This window comes from Melozone crissalis, unplaced genomic scaffold (assembly GCF_028551555.1).
Source record: "Melozone crissalis strain CALT ecotype California unplaced genomic scaffold, PUWL_Pcris_2 ptg000007l_1, whole genome shotgun sequence".
Lineage (NCBI taxonomy): Eukaryota > Metazoa > Chordata > Aves > Passeriformes > Passerellidae > Melozone > Melozone crissalis.
Window position 1 is genome coordinate 6,495,470 of NW_026535785.1, and position 17,553 is coordinate 6,513,022.

At 47.3% G+C, this 17,553-nt stretch overlaps 1 protein-coding gene across 2 annotated transcripts; it reads right to left on the reverse strand.

The window, feature by feature from the left end:
- Positions 1-2: 2 nt before the first annotated feature.
- On the reverse strand, positions 3-17,398 carry KATNB1 (katanin regulatory subunit B1). Of its 2 annotated transcripts, none has more exons than XM_054296192.1 (19): positions 17,043-17,398; positions 13,752-13,882; positions 11,599-11,716; positions 9,827-9,927; positions 9,274-9,315; positions 8,533-8,616; positions 7,471-7,586; positions 6,882-6,953; positions 6,487-6,637; positions 5,911-6,098; positions 5,658-5,788; positions 4,800-4,847; positions 4,555-4,631; positions 3,812-3,931; positions 2,952-3,101; positions 2,569-2,645; positions 2,115-2,189; positions 1,308-1,424; positions 3-726 (listed from the first exon to the last, which is right to left on the reverse strand). In XM_054296192.1, the coding sequence occupies exons 1-19, from the start codon at positions 17,080-17,082 to the stop codon at positions 594-596; spliced, it is 1,971 nt and encodes a 656-aa protein (XP_054152167.1). In that variant the 5' UTR covers positions 17,083-17,398; the 3' UTR covers positions 3-593. The 2 variants fall into 2 exon arrangements, with proteins under 2 accessions (XP_054152167.1, XP_054152166.1); XM_054296191.1 differs by having other exon boundaries at positions 5,658-5,791; positions 17,043-17,396.
- Between the last annotated feature and the right edge of the window lie 155 nt (positions 17,399-17,553).

Genomic DNA, 17,553 nt, shown 5'->3' on the forward strand with positions numbered 1-17,553 from the left:
CTCTTGGTTCAGGTCCTTGAGATGCACCAGCACAGTGGCACAGTGTCCTTGCCATGTCAGATGAAGCCAAAGGGGCTGGTCCCCCCTGGCAGTTGAAGTCCCTTCTGTATGGGAAAGGGCATCACCCCACAGCAGGCGTTTGTGGGGCGCTGCCTGCAGTCCTCAGCAGCTGCACAGCGAGAGCAGGGCCCTGACCCACAGGGCCAGGCAGCAAGAACCGACAGCACAAGCGGGAAGGAGGGGTGACAGCAGGCTCAGAGCCCTCCTGCAGGGACAGGCCAGCACACAGAGCAGCCCAGAGCTGGATGCTGAGATGAAGAGCTGAAATGAAGCAGCTTCCCTGCAGGGCTCTGTGGGGCCCTGCACCCGCCAGGGCCCCTCCCACAGCACACACATCTCTCCACTGGGGTCCTCCATCCAGCCCCTAAGGCACCAGGGCTGGCTGGGCGACCAGGCAGGCAGATTGCACTTCCCTACCGTGCTGGAGAGGGGCGGGGGGAAAGGACGGACACACGGAGAGATCTGAAATCCAGCCAGACCACGAGCAGGGGAAGCTTGGCCACCTGTATTTGTACATGAGGAGGTGGTGGCTGCTAGTCCAGGACAGCCATGAGGAGCAGCAGTTCCCGAAAGGCACTACCATGGCGGCCGCTGAGCCCAGACTTGTTCTTGACAACGTTGCTGATGTTTTTCAGCTGCTTGTAGCACAACTTGCATTTGTGAAGCCTGGAAAAAAAAATGACAGCAGACACAGCATGAATCCCTAGTTGCCTGAGGTGTGGCAGTTCCTGCAGTGCCAGAGAGGCAACTCAAGCAGGAGAGAAAAGCCCTGAAAATGGCCTGGAAAGGCTGAAATATGAGCACAGCTCTGTAAAAACACCAGGCATTCAGCACACGTCCTGATGAGACAGGAGAACAGCATCCACATAAGGGCTCTTTCAGCCCTCTTCCCCCTTTGGCAGTACAGTCCAGGGAAAAAGAAAGTGCTGTTTTCCAAAAGCCAATTCCCAGAGAGGAGCTATCCTGTGAATGAACTCAAAATCCAGGGCCTGGCTACCAAATCATGTTTCTTGTGAGGCAGAGGGGAAAGCCACAGGGTGGTTTTACTCTCAATACTTTTTTTAGGTATGACTAAATGCACAGAGGCAAAGGGAAAGGCAGTCCTTTTCCTCTGAGCACAAGGGATTGGTGCTTGCAGACAAAGAGAAGGCATGTCCAGTCTGGAATCAGAGCCCTGATGGCAAGGGCAAAGCTCACCCAAGAGAAAGGCTGGTGCCAGGAGGGAGCAAAAGCAGCATGTGCCTCACCTTTCCTCTCTGCTGATGTCCACTCCAACAGAAGGTGGTGCAGCGAGGATGTCTGTGATGAGTGGCAGGAATCTCTGGAGAATGAGTTTCAGGGAGGTGCAGCCAGTCTGCACGTAACTGAAAAACAGAGAATTGGGTCCCACTTGAATGCCATTCCTGTCCCCTTGAATGCCATTCCTGTCCCCCAGCACACAGCCCCCAACCAGCTTCATTCCACCACCTGTAACCAGGGAAGGAGAGCAACAGCCAAGTACCAACAAAACATCTGAGTTCCAAAGCTTTCACAAAGCAAGTCTGTTCCAAAGGTCCTGGCACATAACCTACCCAAGGGCGACCTCTCTGCTCAAGGGCAGAGATGTCCTGCCAAGGAACCTGGCAGGAACCTCTCTCCCAGAAGAAAGGAAGGGCAGAAAGTGCATCCTAAGACAGGCTGTAATTTTTCTCCCTACAGATGAGTCCCCAGGGCTGTTGCAGGACTTCATTCCTTGTCCCAGGCTGACAGCTTCACTCTCAGCAGTGTGCAAAGCCCATTTGTTTTACATGACCCCTCCTGGCTGCCAGAGCTGTCTTAAAACAAAATCTAGGACAAATCCCACTATCCTGCTCTTCCTACCCATGCATACTTTCTGTATTTTTTCCCACACACACCTGGCAACTCCACCATTCTTTTACAGGTGTCATATCAGCATGAGACTGTATCTGCAGTGATTTCTCAGGATTTTCCTTCAGGTACAAAATACACAGCCCAGCTCCCCTATCACTACCTACACCCTGTCCCTCAAGCACATCATGTTCTTGAGGCCTCACCTTTCATATTTACTTTGGAGTAGTTTTTCTATCTGTGGCAGGACTATAGTACACAAATCCAGCTTCCAGAGAGACCTGAAAAGAAAAGGACATACCCTGAGACTGGAGACCAAGGCTTTACAAAGCCAAGCTGACACAAAAAAGAATTCTTGGCAAATGCCCAGCCAGACACACTCAGGTTCAGAGAGCAAGTTCACTGACTCCCCCTCGTGAGAGAAAGTGGCAGGTTCGGATATATTTCTTTGACTCTAAGCAGAATCATTTTATGAAGCCCAAAGACTGACTTTGATTTTCCTTGGCCCCAAATAACTCCAGCAGTTTCTGCCACTGCAGGCTTGAAGAAGTGACTACAAACACATAATTTTCATGCTGCCACTGGACATGGAGCAGAGTTCCCAACTCCCAGCCAGGCAGCTCTTGCACATCCCAGGGGCTGACCCCACCCAGGACTCACGCTTTTTGGTTGACAATATTCAAGAGATCCACGACAACAGACAGATCATTGATTGCCACTGCAGAGTCCAGAGAGTTCTGAGAGAAAAGGGGAAGAAAAAGCCATCTATTGCAGAGGTCAAACTGGTTAGGCTAATGCAAATTAGTATCTAGTGCTGCTTTTCCAAAACAAGGTAGAGGAAACATGAAATTGGCCAGGGAAGAGAACTCTCTCATGGGAAAGTCTTTGCCATGTGAGTTTCTTTGTGACCCTTCAGCTGCAGCACTCTGTGGTGCATCCCTGGGGACAAAAGCTGTGAGACCCTGTGTTTTGTATGAGGCAGAGCCAGCCCCAGAGAAGCAGAGAGAGCTGCTCAGGAGCCTCAGGCACGTCCCCACGCTTGCCTTGATGTCACTGGTGCTCCAGACGGCGCGCACGGCGTCCAGGTTCTTGTGGCGGCTGGTGAGCACCACACACATGGTCTCGTGGCCTTTCCTGATCTGGGACATGGCCTCCTCATCCACCAGCTCTGTCTGGCTTTGGTTCTTCACAGCCTGCAAGTACAGACACCACAAACAGAGCAGGGTGGGAGCATTCTCTGGCCTAGGTGAGAGCCAGTTTTGGTGCAGAGATTGTCAGTGAATACTGACTTCCTTGCAGATGGTTGTAAAAGCCTTTTGAAATGGAAATGCTCAATTTGTTCTGATTTCAGTTCCTTCTTTCCTACTTCTACTACACCAATCGCAAACATGTTTAAGGCTTTGGAAAAACTCTCAAAAAAGGTGAATTTAAAGTAAGTTTTCAAAACCAGTATGTTTTAATGAAGAAATGTTTTCACACAAATCCAATTTTTTTATGTGAAACACTTGTCTGGGAGCTGCAAGTTTTATTACAATTCATTAGATTCTCAATTTGCTTCCTGCCCAGGCCATGATAGAACCTCTAATTCCTTTACTCACATTTAGAGTCTGATATCATCAGGATGCTCTGGTCTTTCCCCCTTTTTAGGACAAGAGAATACCCTCCCCAAGAGAGACCAAGAAGCCTCCAAGATGCAAGAGGCAGAGATTCCTGTGAAATTATTATGCACATGTAATGGCAGACATCAATTTTTTAAATGAACCACTGTCTCACCCCTTGTTCTCTGCTTTGCTAAGAGCAGGGCTCAACTCTGCTGTGTTCATACCTATCACAATGGGGCACCCCATTTCTGATGCCACCCAACACAGACATTGGCAGGAAAACATTGTCCAGAGACACTTACTGGGAGAAAGTCAGAGGCCTTCAGGCCAATGGGCTCATTCCTGGCTGCAGGAATCACTGATGGCTCTGTTCTGCTCAAAGAAGTTGAGGAGGGATTCAGTGGCCTCTGGACTGGATCAGGCTGCAGGAGAAATTGGGATAAAAGCTCTAGCAGGAACAGTTTGGCCTTAGTTTGATGACCTTTATTTCTGACCTGCTTTCTTCTCACAGCACAGGGCCCTAACACAGAAGCAGTCTGCAGATTGCTAGCATAATTTAAGAGGCAATAAAGTGACTCTCAGGTACACACCACGATGTAATTAAGGTTTGTAAAGAACACGAAGATGCCCCAGCAGAAGTGCCAAGTGCTGTTATTGTTATCTGAAATTAGGGCAATGGGCTGTGGCCAGCCTGAAGGCTAAGGGAGAATTCTAAAGAAGCCAGTAAAATGAATACTGGCCCATCAGCTGCTTGCACTTTTGGCAACAAAACAGTCTCTGTTCAAGCACTGGCAGAAACCTGGCACTTGATTCTCTGAGTGTCCCAATTCTGAGATGCAAGGAGAAGAACCACTGCAAGCACAAGCAGCAAACAAACAACAGAGACTGTCAGAGGCTTGGCCTTAGCTTCACTGCTAAGGCAAGACACTTGGCAGCACAAAGCCTGGAGCTGCACTTTTACTGCCCTGCAGTGAAGGGATCAGCCTGAGCAGAAATCACAAACTCTCCAGCTCTGCACATCCCTCACAGAGCACACAGAACGTACGAGCTCCTGCTTTGGCAGCGAGGTCTGGACATCCACAGCTTGGCTGGGCTTCACTGCTTCCTTTGCAATTCCAGGCTCTACCAAGAGGGAGAGAAGTGGGAAAGCAGAAATTGATTGTTACTTTCAAGAGTTGAGAGCAAAGGTTCTGCTTGCTATACTGCAAGGAGTAATTTCTGCCTTCAGGCAGCTCTCCCTCTTTTGAGGGCCATTATCCGACCCCACCAAGGGGTCATTTCCACACTCACCATCCTCAGGAGGGGCAGGAAAGGGCTCAGTTCGAGGAGGAGTTCGACCTACAGAAAAAGATTTAAATAATAAACAAATGAAGGAGCATCCAAGGCTACAGATAAGTGGTAAGTCAACCTTGGAGCAGAGAAATCTCCAATAATTCCACACATGAGGGTAATCGGTGACACAACAAGCAGAGTTATCTCTTTTGGACCTTGACACTAGTGTTGAGTTTAGCTAAAAGCTTTCAGCCTTCATGGACAGAAGGGACAAAACTGACCCCTGTGGTTCACTGCTGCTGTAGAGGTGTGAAGCATGAGACAAGGCACAGTCACAACAAATGACATTAGGCAAAATCCACCTCCTGTTATTGATTTATATAAGTAAATAAAAATAATGCAATGAATTCCTCAGAAAGAGTATCTCATTTTTATCATTTGCATAAAAATGAGATACAGACACTGCACAATGCTCCTAAACAACAGTCTTTGCTTTAACAAAACATTTTGTCTTTCCTTCTTTAACAAAGACTGCTGATTTTGATACACATATCAAAATTCTAAGCTAACAAAATTCCCTTAACCCTCTAATCAGAATAGGAAGGCAGCACATTTACAATGAAGCTCTGGATTCTGAGCCAGGCTTCAAACAGACATTACTGTACCCTAGTAAAGGTGCCTCCTTTAAGTCATTCACCAACATGATCTGTGCATCAGTGTCCAAGCACAGAATATTAAAGAAAAGCTTTCTAAACTCTCCAGTCACAGGTGAAGCCTCTCTCACAGTAAGCCAAAGGTCAGCTCTATAGAATCACTTTAGCACCCTAATCTCAAACCCAAACACTACTCAAAAGCACTGTAAACCCTGGTACTGACAGATTGCATTCTTGGGCTGGAAGATCTCTTTGTAATCCTCCTGGTTCTGGATCTCAGCCTTTGATTCCTTCTCATCCCGGTCATCTTCACTGCTGGGACTGTGCCTCTCACTCTCCGAGTTGTGCTTCACTCTGCTGTGGAAAAAGAGGTGTTGTCAGGGGAAGCCATATTGTCAGAGGGAGAGAGAGAACACTGAGTGCCTGGGATATTTCCTTAAAGTCTGGAAACTCAACAAGCCAGCAGACTGCCTCACCTCTGTGGCTTGCTGCAGCTCGTTGAGGGCCTGTCATAGATGCGGCGAAGGGAGGACCCTGTGGGGGTAGGTGGCACAAGAGGCTGGTCGTCCCTGATCAACCCTTGAGGAACAGAATCTGACTTTGGGACTCTGTTGAGATCCACAACGAAGGAAGAGACTGTGCTTTGTGCAAAGGAAACTCCTATCTGCAGAGGCAAAAGATCAAGATAATTCACCAAGGAGTGGGGTGCACACCAGCCCTTTTGAGAACAGGCACGATGGAGTGACCCTGAGCAACTGTGCTTGAGGACTGCTCAATTCAGTGCTGTGGATTTTTCAACCTGAAGCTGCCAGCAATTTTGAAAAGCCTGGATAAAACTTTTGCCAAGCATAGCTTCTAAATACTAGTCAAACTAAGCTCCAGCTCTTTCCTCCAGAAGCCAGAGACACAAAGTGGAGCACAAGGCACACAGCCTTTGGGCATGCTGCAAGCCCTGACACAAGCTTACAGGTCTGAAGGCCTGCAAGGAGGCAAGCAGGATTTTATCTTGTGTTTCACAGCTGCCTAACCCTGCCTCAGGAGCAGTGGCTTACCAGCTGGTTGCTGCTGATAGACAAGTCAGCTACTTTTCCCCAGTTGACCAAGACCACATCAAAACAGCGCTCTGGCTCCCAGCCGTACACTCGCAGCGAGTCCTGGAAGCCGCTGTACAAGCAGCAGCCATCAGGGCTGAAGAGCACACACCTGGGAGGAAGGCAGGAGGAGAATCAGGCACAGCATTCCCACCCTGCTCAGTCCCTGTGGATCTCTGACTACACTGAACACCTTCAGTTTTGTTCCTAACAATGAATCTTTCAATGTAGTGTTCACCTCTGCAACATCTCCAGCAGCCCAAACTTCTCCCCAGTAAAGTCTCTCTCTGAGGAAACCCCCCCTTCACCCCACCTTTAGTCTCTGCCCAGCACATTTCAGTAGGAACTTAATGTACCTGACAGGAGTGGCCTCCTCTTCAATACAGCTCACAACTTGAAACTTCTCCAAGTCCCAGAACCGAACAGTCCTGTACATATAACACAACAAAATTAATTGCTTGTCGTTCTAGAAATCACAGGAGGATCCAGATTTTAAACAAACACTAACAGAATGATTTTGCTGTTGTGCACATACAGTGAGCCTACACAGAAGGCTGGTCTAGCTAAGATCCATGAATCCAGAGATACATAGAGGCTCTAGACACAGACAGGCATTTAGAGCCAGCCCAGAGCTAAGAGAACACCCTGCCAGCTGAGCAGGGCTGCCTGCTGCTCACACAGGATGTCAGCTGGATTTGTGAGAGGCTTGGGGCTACACATTGGTTTCTAGTGTGGCAGAAGGTGCCATCAATTTTGGATGAGAAGGGAAGATCTCCATGTTCTGCCCATCACAGATGCCATGTCCTGCTGTCTAGATGTCTGACTCTTGCAATGGCAGGATTGAATGAAGTGACATTCCTCTTGACATGCTCTTCTTACAAGGAAGGGCATCAGGAAATGGAACAGACATATACATTTCCCTTCTTTCTCCCTCCCCTTGTGTACCTGTCAGAGCTGCCAGAAGCCAGAAGGTACTCATTGGGATGGAATTCAACAACGTTTACTGGGCCGGTGTGTCCTGTAAACTCAAACATCAACTTCCCAGCAGTCAGATCCCACAGCTGAAAGGAGGAAAGAACAGAGACTCTTGAAGAGATTAAATGCTAGAGATTTCCAATACACCTCGGATTTCCTTGTACTGGCAACCTTCTAAACTTCCCCCTCCAAGAACAGACACAAGTCTGTCAAAGAAGGCAATAATCAGGGAAAGAGTACATCCAAATCGTTTAAGGCTTTGTTTTGTTTGGGGTTTTTTTGCATTATCTTTTATTTTCCACATAACTTGTCCCCTAGAAGTTTCTGGTTTGTATTTAGAGATTGAGACAAAATATAGCAGTTCCATCTGTCCCAACAGACTGTATCTCAAAAGTTAACAAACAAAAATCCAAAGCTCTGAATCCCTTAGCAATTCCTTCTTCCTGTGCTCTACTCTCCACTCGAAAATGCCATGAAATAACTCATCAGTTAATTTCATGTGAAACTGAAAATTAAATCAGTCCTTCATCTCCATTCCTCCACACTCCATGTGCAACAACTGAAGTCACTGCTTCAGTCAACACCTTCCTGATCTCCTCCTCTTGCTCTGCTCAGTCCTGACAGCAATTTTCAGACTGATAATCACATGTAATGTGTATAACACAAACAGAGCCAGAAATTAGTCTGGTGAAGCAATGTGCTGTGGACTACTCATTTGACAATGTTTACTGAGGCCAACATTCAGGTATCACAACTCTATTACCATCAAAACATTAATTTTTCTGTGCATAGTCTCTCCCAATGTGTCTGCTAGATAAGGGCATTTCAACCCATGCAGCTCTTCCATGGGTGTTGGGAGCCATCAGACAGGATCCCCATAAGAAAACCAATCTCTGCAAACCCACAGGGCTCAGCCAGCAGCCAAATGAACTGAGAGTATTTATGAGTGAGTGCTGGTAATGCCTGGAAAAAAAACAACCCCAGCATTCCCATGTGCCACAAGCACATAAGGAAGGTGTCACAATAAATTACCTTTACAGTGTGATCATCAGCAGCAGAGGCCACCCACTTCCCATCAGGGCTGAAGCGGAGACACCGAACTGCTTCTGTGTGACCCTGAAATGAGGAAAGCCAACAATATTCTGGCTTTTGTCCTTCAATCCTATACAATATAATAACCCCAAACCAATTAAGTGTTTTACAGAGCTCAAAGCTTGCAGAACACAACACTGTACTCAAGACACTACACCCAGCCACATTAAATGTGTGTAATCTCTCTCACTTAGTCATTTATGCCATCAGTTTAAGCATGGTAAATACAGATCTGGCTTCACTAATAAGAATCAGTTCTAAATTATGATTTACATATGGTTAGATAGAAGTGCTGTGACACTTAGTCTCTGGTTTCTACATGAAATTAATATACAGCAAGTTCTTCAGATAGAAAAAGGTCCCAAGAACAGAATCATCTTAGTGCAGTGGTAATACCATCAAGAAAATAAAGAAACCCTCATGGATGCTCTCCATCCCCCACTGAAGCCATCCACACTACAGCACATGATACCCATTGATATCCTATAATACCCATTTCACATTCCCATACAGCTTGCAGAGGCCTGCTGAGGTTTGCCAGGCCACTTCACAAATCACACAGATTTATTTTCATGCTGGAAAACCAGGAAGTTCATTGTACATGATCACATTTAGGTTTGCTCACAAGTTCTCAAAAGAAATATTTCTCCCCTCTTTGTCAAACCTAATGAAATATTTTACCTTGAATGTGAAGATACAGCCTTTTCTTCTTACATCCCAGAGCTACAAGGAAGAAAAGCAAACAAATTGTATGTTTAGAGCAGTATGTTGGCAGCTCAAGGGTCCTGCCAGAACAAGGGATCTCTGTGTCACCAAGCTAACAGATACTGCAGAATGAATGGGCTGCTGAAGCCCTGTAGGCCCTAGGGGTATTTTCTAACTCCCCAAGTGACAATCACTCCTGGAAGGCATCCCCTACTACAGCAGCTCAGCTCTGACAGTCAAACACAGTCTGAGGAAGCAGCTACAATCCACAGCAAGGAGGACATCTGTGCTTGCTGACACCAGGCACCTTACTCAGAGCCACATTCCACAGCAGAGGAGTCACATTCATGAGCTGGCTGTGAAAATACACACACAGATTTCACAAGCACTCACAAACACACCTGCCCACACACGGAAATGATGATGGGCAGCATCCACCAACAGCTTGACACAAAACATGTTCTGGCACTCTTCAAAACAAAGACACTGCAAGTAGAGAGGGAAATCTCTGGTGGAAGCTGGGATTTACCTTAATGTTGGTGTCCAAAGAGCCAGATGCCACAAAGCTTCCAAAAGGATGGAAATGAAGGCTGCAGATATTCGCTTTGTGACCTGGTAGGGTACGAAGAACTGGGAAAAGGAGAGGCAGAGCAGAGAGAAGGAATAAGGGGAAAATATTTAATAGTTCATTCCCACCAGACACCATGCAGAAGTGTAGCCATACTATCCCCACCATTATTTTATGTGTATATTTTGTGGAAACGCCTCTGACTTTACCCCGGCAATGCAAAGAAACAGCAATACAAAGCCCATGATCAATGAACTTAATGACAGTCCTGTCCTTAGGTATGGAAACTACAGGCAGAACTCCAAATATCTCCATTCTGAAAATGAGGCAGCTGGTAGGCAGTGCATCTTTCCATTTGTTATAGAGACAGCAAAATGGGCCAGAGGAGGAACAGTTTTGGCTGGGAAGTGAAGTGAAGTGAAACAGTCTTGACTGCCTGCAGCATTCACCTTGCAGTTATTAGACAGACCCCTTCCCAGGACTCTGCACCCCTCTTAGGGTCCAATATTCACCCTGGAGTCCTTCAACTGCCCCTTGCCAGAATCCCCACAAAGACAGGAAATGGATGCTTAGGGAGCAGGAGACAAAGAAACCATCAGTATTTCAGCATGTCATCAAGTAACTCCCCTGTAATTCTGGAAACCTGCAAGGACCAGTAGAACTGGTACATCATATCTCAGCAAGCAGTGACAAATGCAGAGCTCAACTCTAAGAAAAACTGCTCAGATAATAACAAGGGCAATCCCTCTCCCTCATCCCTCATCTGGAACAAGCTGATGATTCTCCTGGCAGAAATTAGCTCTTGAGCCAGAGCTGGGGTGGTCATTTGCACAGACACTGGCTCATAGGTCTTCTAATAAATGCAGCCAGATCAGCTACTCCCCATGGGCAGAGCCAAACTCTTCCATAACTGAGCTGATTCTAACTGTCTGAATGACATCAGTGCTTTCCGTTATTGATGCTGCCTGTGGTTTGCCTCCTTAGCTCAGCCAGTGTAAGTCTATTTTCATTACACATCCCTTCTATGAACAAGTAGTAACCCATAAGAAATATTCAGTCATTTTCTGGTATTCCTCCTGGAATGCACTCAAGTGATTTATGATACTTTTGCAAACTCATTCTAGGATTTGAGGAAAATGCAATAAATAAAGCATGACTCAACAGTGGCCTTTAAAGGATCAGAGCTTGATGAGTTCATAGCTTTTACAGTTTATTAAAAATTAGGTCTTTGTCTATTTATGTGGCCATGCAAGAGCAGGACAGCAGAAAAATTGCTAGATGAAAAAAGTTAGAATCTAAGAACAAGAAGACAACAAGCAGAGGATTCCTGCATTTGTGCAGAACCTAATAAACTTAAAATCTGGTTTGGGATTCTTTTATTAAGGTTGACAATTTTAAGTTGAGACTCTGAATACAAATTCTGTATGCCTAGCTATTTATACATGCATGGAAACTGATCTGGAATTTAGATTTTGACACACTCAGGTCAAAACCATAGAAACTAGTTCCTCAGATCAGTGTCCCCAAAACATGCCCAAATTTCTGCTCAAGCATGAATACCCAGCTCTATAGGCTCAGTAGAAGGGCAAAAAAGAGATGCACATGAAGATGAAAGCAATGCCAGGCTCCTGTTCCTTCTTAAACCAGGAACCTTCTGGGTCAGTACAGGTATTAAACATAAGGATTCCCCAAGAAGTGTGCATGACCAGAAGCACAAACCCATGGGCACATACCTTTGGCAGCTTCCAGGTCCCAAACTCGAATGGACCCTGAGCGGGACCCTGCCACTATGAGCTTCTCATTTGGGTTCACTTGCAGGCTCTCAATGGGGGTTGTGTGACCTGTCAAGCTCTGAAAGGAAAACCATCAGTGTCAGTGAGCAGCTGGCACAGCCCTCAGGAACCACAGGAACCATGGCACTGTTCATACTCAAGGGGTAACTCTTTAGCCATGAGCTGGGACCACCTGGCTGTGCCATAATCCTTTCCTCAGCAGCCACCAGGGTGGCAGAGCTCTCTGAAACCCATCCCTGCACCCAGCACAGCACAGCTGTGTTCCCACATTATCTTTGGAATCACTTGCTGGAGCACACTGACTAAGTTTTAAAGGATGCATCAACAGAGACACAGGTAGTTAAACATCAGGTGCAGGTGCTCAGACAAGGCTGACACATTCTTACATGACACAAATTATGCTGTGGTAGCACAATGCCACCGTGTTTGCTCTAAATGGGTCATGTTAGTGTCATGAACCAGTTACAAAATCAAAGCAAGAGCTAAAGCAGGGCTACTTTGAAAACTTCACACAAGCACCAAGCCATAGGTTGCTGCCAGCAATGGATGTCACAGTGATAGCATGGTGCTAACACTGAAGTACTGACTTGAGGCATAAGGCAGTAATTCACATGAAGCTCCTTTCATCCTTGAGCACCTGAAAGCTTACAAATTACATCAGCATTTTGAAAAGGCCTATATTTTAGTAAAACACAAGAATATTTAAAACTAGCTCTAGAAAACAAATCCCACCATTGCAGACTTTCTGCTTGCCAACCTGCTTTAGTCCATCCTCAAATGTCTTTTTAAATAGCTGCACTAGCTCTGTGCCTCCCACACACATACAGAGGCTGGGAATGCCAGTTGGAAGCTGCCTGCTCTGATGGAGCTTTCTTAGGAATCCATGTGCAATTGAAATCCTTTACAAAATCCACAGTAGCAACAGCCATTACTGAGAACTGGAGCTCACACTTAAACCAAGCCCCAATATTACTTGAAAAGTTCCTCTTCTCCCTCTTTCCCAACACAAACGTCCACAATCATTACAATATAAACACTAAAAAGGAACTTCAGAAGACAACCCCAAAAATCAAGACTCTTTTGACATACAAGAATGGCACAAGCAGCTTCAGTCAGTCCCTGCCTCTCAGAAACAGCAGGTCTGAGTGTCTGTGGTCCCAGACAGCACAGGAGAGGTGCAGCTCTGCCACCACAGAAAGGTACAGAGTTAGTCCTTCAACCTTCTCTAGCAAGGCAATAGTTCAGTTTCAAACTGAATCATGCCACCACCAAGGGCCTGAAAAGACACTGCTTAACTACACTATGCAAAAAGCACAGCCCTGCTAAAGGTCATCATTCACACACCTAATGAATGGAAAAATAAAGTGGAAAAATTCTCCTTTTAGCCTTTTTGACCTGACTTCCCTGATTTTTTTTCTCACAAGGCTCACACTGGTTAGAGCAATGCCTTTGATACCACAACATTATTGTGTTATTAATTAAACAAATGACAAGAGATGTGCTAAAGCTGGTTTTACAAAACACCTACTCAAAGTGATGCAGGATAGATATCTGTTAAATATATATTTATGGTGCTCTTTAGTGATCACTGCTGGGGTAACCCTACCCTTGCTAACCACTGCAACCAGAGTTACTCCTCCCCAGCCTACAGCAAACTATTGCGGCAACCTTCCTGGTGACAGTTAGGGACAGTGGCACAGGTGGGAATGCATCTGCTGTGACTGCAAACCTGCAAACCCCAGGGTATAAAACTGGCCCATGTAGCCTGCACTATAAAACTATCTGTTCTTTTACAAAACTCTTCCTTCAATTATTTGTAGCCTGGTAATATAATAAAGCACAGTATTTATTATGTGAGTAAGCACTAGTCCAGCTCAAGCATTCCCACAATGTCTCTAGAGCAGAGGTCTCACCAGGCACACAGCTCTGTCCCTGTCTTTAGCCAGAATCTGGTTACACAGCTCTGTGTTGCCAAACTCTATTCAAAAGTCCCACAGGCTCCACCCCAACAATCTTTCCCCTCATTCTCTACCCTCCAAGCCTCAGAATTAATATTCCCACCCCCCAAAAGCTGAGAACAGGCCTGTCCTTACCATGATGCAGTTGGGCTTGCTAACTGACCATATGTTGACCCGACAGTCGTCTCCTCCAGTGGCCAGCATCCGGCCTGAACCTTTTCCCAGGACCACTGAGGACACATTGCTGCTGTGGGCCATGATCTCTTCTGCACAAAACAAAGCAAACACTCATTAGAGATCAGTTATAAAAATTTTCATCCCTCCAAAAGGTCTAAAAAAAAAAATTCTTTCTCCAGAAATACTTTCCAGTTTCCACTGGACAAGCTGCAGCAGCCCACTGCTCCGATAAGAAGTCACACCATTATCTTGCTTTGAGCAGTCCTTCTTGGCTCTTCCTGCTGCACTAAAACATTTGCTGATCAAAGTTTCACAACTCCAGTGCTCACATGGCTCACAAAAAGCATCTTCTCTCACTTGCAGCAGCTCAGGAGCTTTTAAAGATTTGCTCAAGTGCAGCAAAGCACTTTACCTGCAGTAATGCACAGCAGCCAGAGGCATCTAGTGAAAGGTCCTTTAATCCTGAGAGAGCAGCAACAGACAGTCCAGCCTGAGAGGAACTGGCAGAGGAGCAGCAGCACAGTTTGTTACCTTAGCCAGGAAAAAGCCAGACTCAGCAGTGGGAGAGGTGGAGCTCCCTTCCCTGAGCTTTGGCAGAGACTTTGCTACATCCCCACCAGGGAACACAGGCAAAACTGAGCACTGCAGGGCAGGCAGCTGTGACAAAGGAGGGTGAATATCCATCCAAATGGGCAGGAAATAACAAATCTGATTGATGCTAAATGACTGCTAAAAAACTGGGAGCTGAGGGGACGCTCTGACACTGCAACAAAGGGAAACCTCATCATAAAGAAACCAATTTGGGGCAAAAAAGAAGCAAAATTAGCATATTTGCTTCCACATCTCACCGTGGAATTTTAAATTCATTCAGAATTTTGTCAGGGGTTTTTGGCAGATGCATTTACCAATATCTTCATCTAACTGTTCTCTTCTTTGAAACATCACAGGATTTGCATTCCTAATAGTTAAGAAAGTTTAAAAATGGCTCTGAGTCTGTAAAAAGGCGAGGTAGCACCAATTCAGCTTCCATTCAATGTTTTGCTGGGAGGAGCAAGGTGATCACTCTACATGCAACACTAATCCAAAAAGGATTTTAGATGGCTGCAATAATAATTACAGGTACTTTGATCTCAAACTCTCAGGAGTGTTTTTCTGAAAGCAAAACTGCGCAACTTTCACTTGGGCTGGAGAAACACCTTTCAAATTACAAGGGTGACTGGACCATAAATTACATGTGAAGGGCAAATCAGAAAATACCCCTGCATTGTGTTGAAAGGCCAAACTTCCACATAAAACTGCTAAAACAAAGCCTGTGTGGATACACAGACTATAAGGTAACCAAAAGTACAATCAGCATTACTAGACCAAGTCACTAGTTAAAATTGCAAGGACAGATGCTGAGCATTGCTGCTGAAATGAGTGTGTCAGCAGCTCCACTTCTTCCTGTCTTGATTTCCTTCTTAATAATATATTGGAAGTTTAAAAGTCATTGTGGAAGCATCCAACCCTCTGTTCCTAAAAGCCAGGTGATAAAATGATGTCTGCCTTGGGCAGAAAGGTTCATTTGCTCTCCCCCAAGTCCCTTAAACCCACAATTTTTTATTTAATGAAGTTCTTGTCACCAGCTATCACCTACCAGCCCACAACACTCAACTCCTAATTAGCATCACTGAAACATCCCTAAAATGTAAAAGCATCCCTCAGAATGCTTTTCCCTCTAAAGAGGATGCTAAGATGGGGCAGCAGCCAGCAAAAGTGAAGATCAAGAACCTCTGCACACACATGGAAAATGGAGATTGATAAACTTCCAGCTCTTCCTGAAATTAGAGTTTCAGGGATGGGAAGATAACAGCAAACTGGCTTTCTGCTCCAGAAAGATGGAAAATTCCTAAGTCAGTAATTTCAGAAGACTTCATGTGTTACCAGCCAAGGACACTATTTCTGACAGCCACTTTCCAGAGCCCACTCACTGACTAAAGCAACTGATCACATCCTATTGCTTCTAAGAATTCCTCAATGAAATAACTCATCAGTGACCAGCCAGAAATTGACAGTCAGCAACTGTCTACTGCTCCTTCAGAGGAAGAATAAGGGGCATGAAGCCAGCAGATTTTTACTGTCTCTTGCAAAGCAATTTCAAGAGGGTGGGAGACAGAGGCCCTGCAAAGATCACCTCAGTTCACAGCTCCTGCAGTGAACCTGTACAAGTGAGCACCAATGAAGGAAAACCCCTTAGAGGCTAAGTTTGAGGCATTCTCCCTGATGCCTCATCAAAACCTGGCTCTGAAGAGCAGTTTCCATTGAATGACAGAATATTCTGAGTTGGAAGAGACCCACAAGGATCAAGTCCTACTCCTGCTTGTCCTTCACAGGACAATCCCCTTTGCCTGAGAGCATTGGCCAAGCACAGGCTTGGTGCTCTAAGTACCTCCCTGCAGAGCCTGCTCCTGTTCCTGTGAAGAACTTTTTCCTAATATTCAACCTAAACATCCCCTGGCAGAGCTCCAGAGGCTTGTCTAGGTCCTTTCACCGGTCACAGACAGCAGAGATCAGAGCTGTCCCTCCAATGCACTCGTGAAGAAGCTGCAGCTCATGATAAGCTCTGCCCTCACTCTCCTCCAGGCTGAACAAGCCAAGAGAGCTCAATCACTCCTCTGCATGGCTGCCCCTCTAGACCTTTCACCATATTCACAGCCCTTCTTTGGATGCTCTCCAAAAGCTTTATAATCCTTCTCAAACTGTGGCGCCTGCCCCCAGGACTCGAGGGGAGGCAGCACCAGCGCAGAGCAGAGTGGGACCATCACCTTCCTCAGCGCACCCCAGGGCACAGCCGGCCCTTTGGGCTACCAGGGCACACTGGTGACTCATCTTCAACTTGACATCGACCAGGAATCCCACATCCCTTTTTGTGAGGCTGCTGTCCAGCCTCTCATTCCCCAGTCTCTCCGTACAGCCAGGGTTGTTCCCTGGCAGGTGCCCCATCCCTCACTGCCTTGGCTGCTCTTGTACTACAGCAGAGTCATGTGGGGTCAGACAGGCACTCAGCTCAGCACTGCAGAGCCTTTGAAAACAGCACTGACAAGGCCACGCGATTCACTGTGCTGCTGTTTCCCAACAGGACTCCCAGGAGTTAAAAATCCCAGTCAGCAATGCAGAGAGAGGGCCGGGGCACCGTACCCAGGGCAGGGATGAGGCGGCTCCCACCCCTCCCCGCTCCCGGCCGGGGCGGCTCCCCCGCCCGCCACTCACGCAGCTTCCATGCTGTCTTCGTGGTGACGGCCACGGCCATGGCTCAGCGCGGCGCCTCTGAGGCGGGCAGCGCCTTCCTCCTCCCGGCGGGGCTCCGCTAGCGCGTCCTACGGCCGGGCCGTGCACCGGGGCTGCCGCGGCCGTCCTGCGGGCACTCAAACGCGGTCACGGCGAGACTCTCCTGAGAGGCGGCGCGGCGGGGGACGAGGCCTCACCGCTGACGAACATCACGGGACGGGAGCGCCGCTCGGGGCTCGGGCGATCGCCTGGAGGCTGGCGGCGACGGGGCCCGGCAGTAGCGGACCGGGACCCCCTGGCCGCCCCCGCCCCGCAACCGGCCCTTCACAACAACCCCGCGCCGCGCCGGGCGGTTGCCCGGGCTCCGCGCGCCGCTCGGCCAATAGGAAGCGAGGGCGGGGTGGTTGCCATGGCGACGGCAGCGCGGCCGCCACTCGCGGCGCGGCTTCTTGGCGGAGCCCCGCGGGCGCGGCCAATGAGGAGGCGGCGCTCT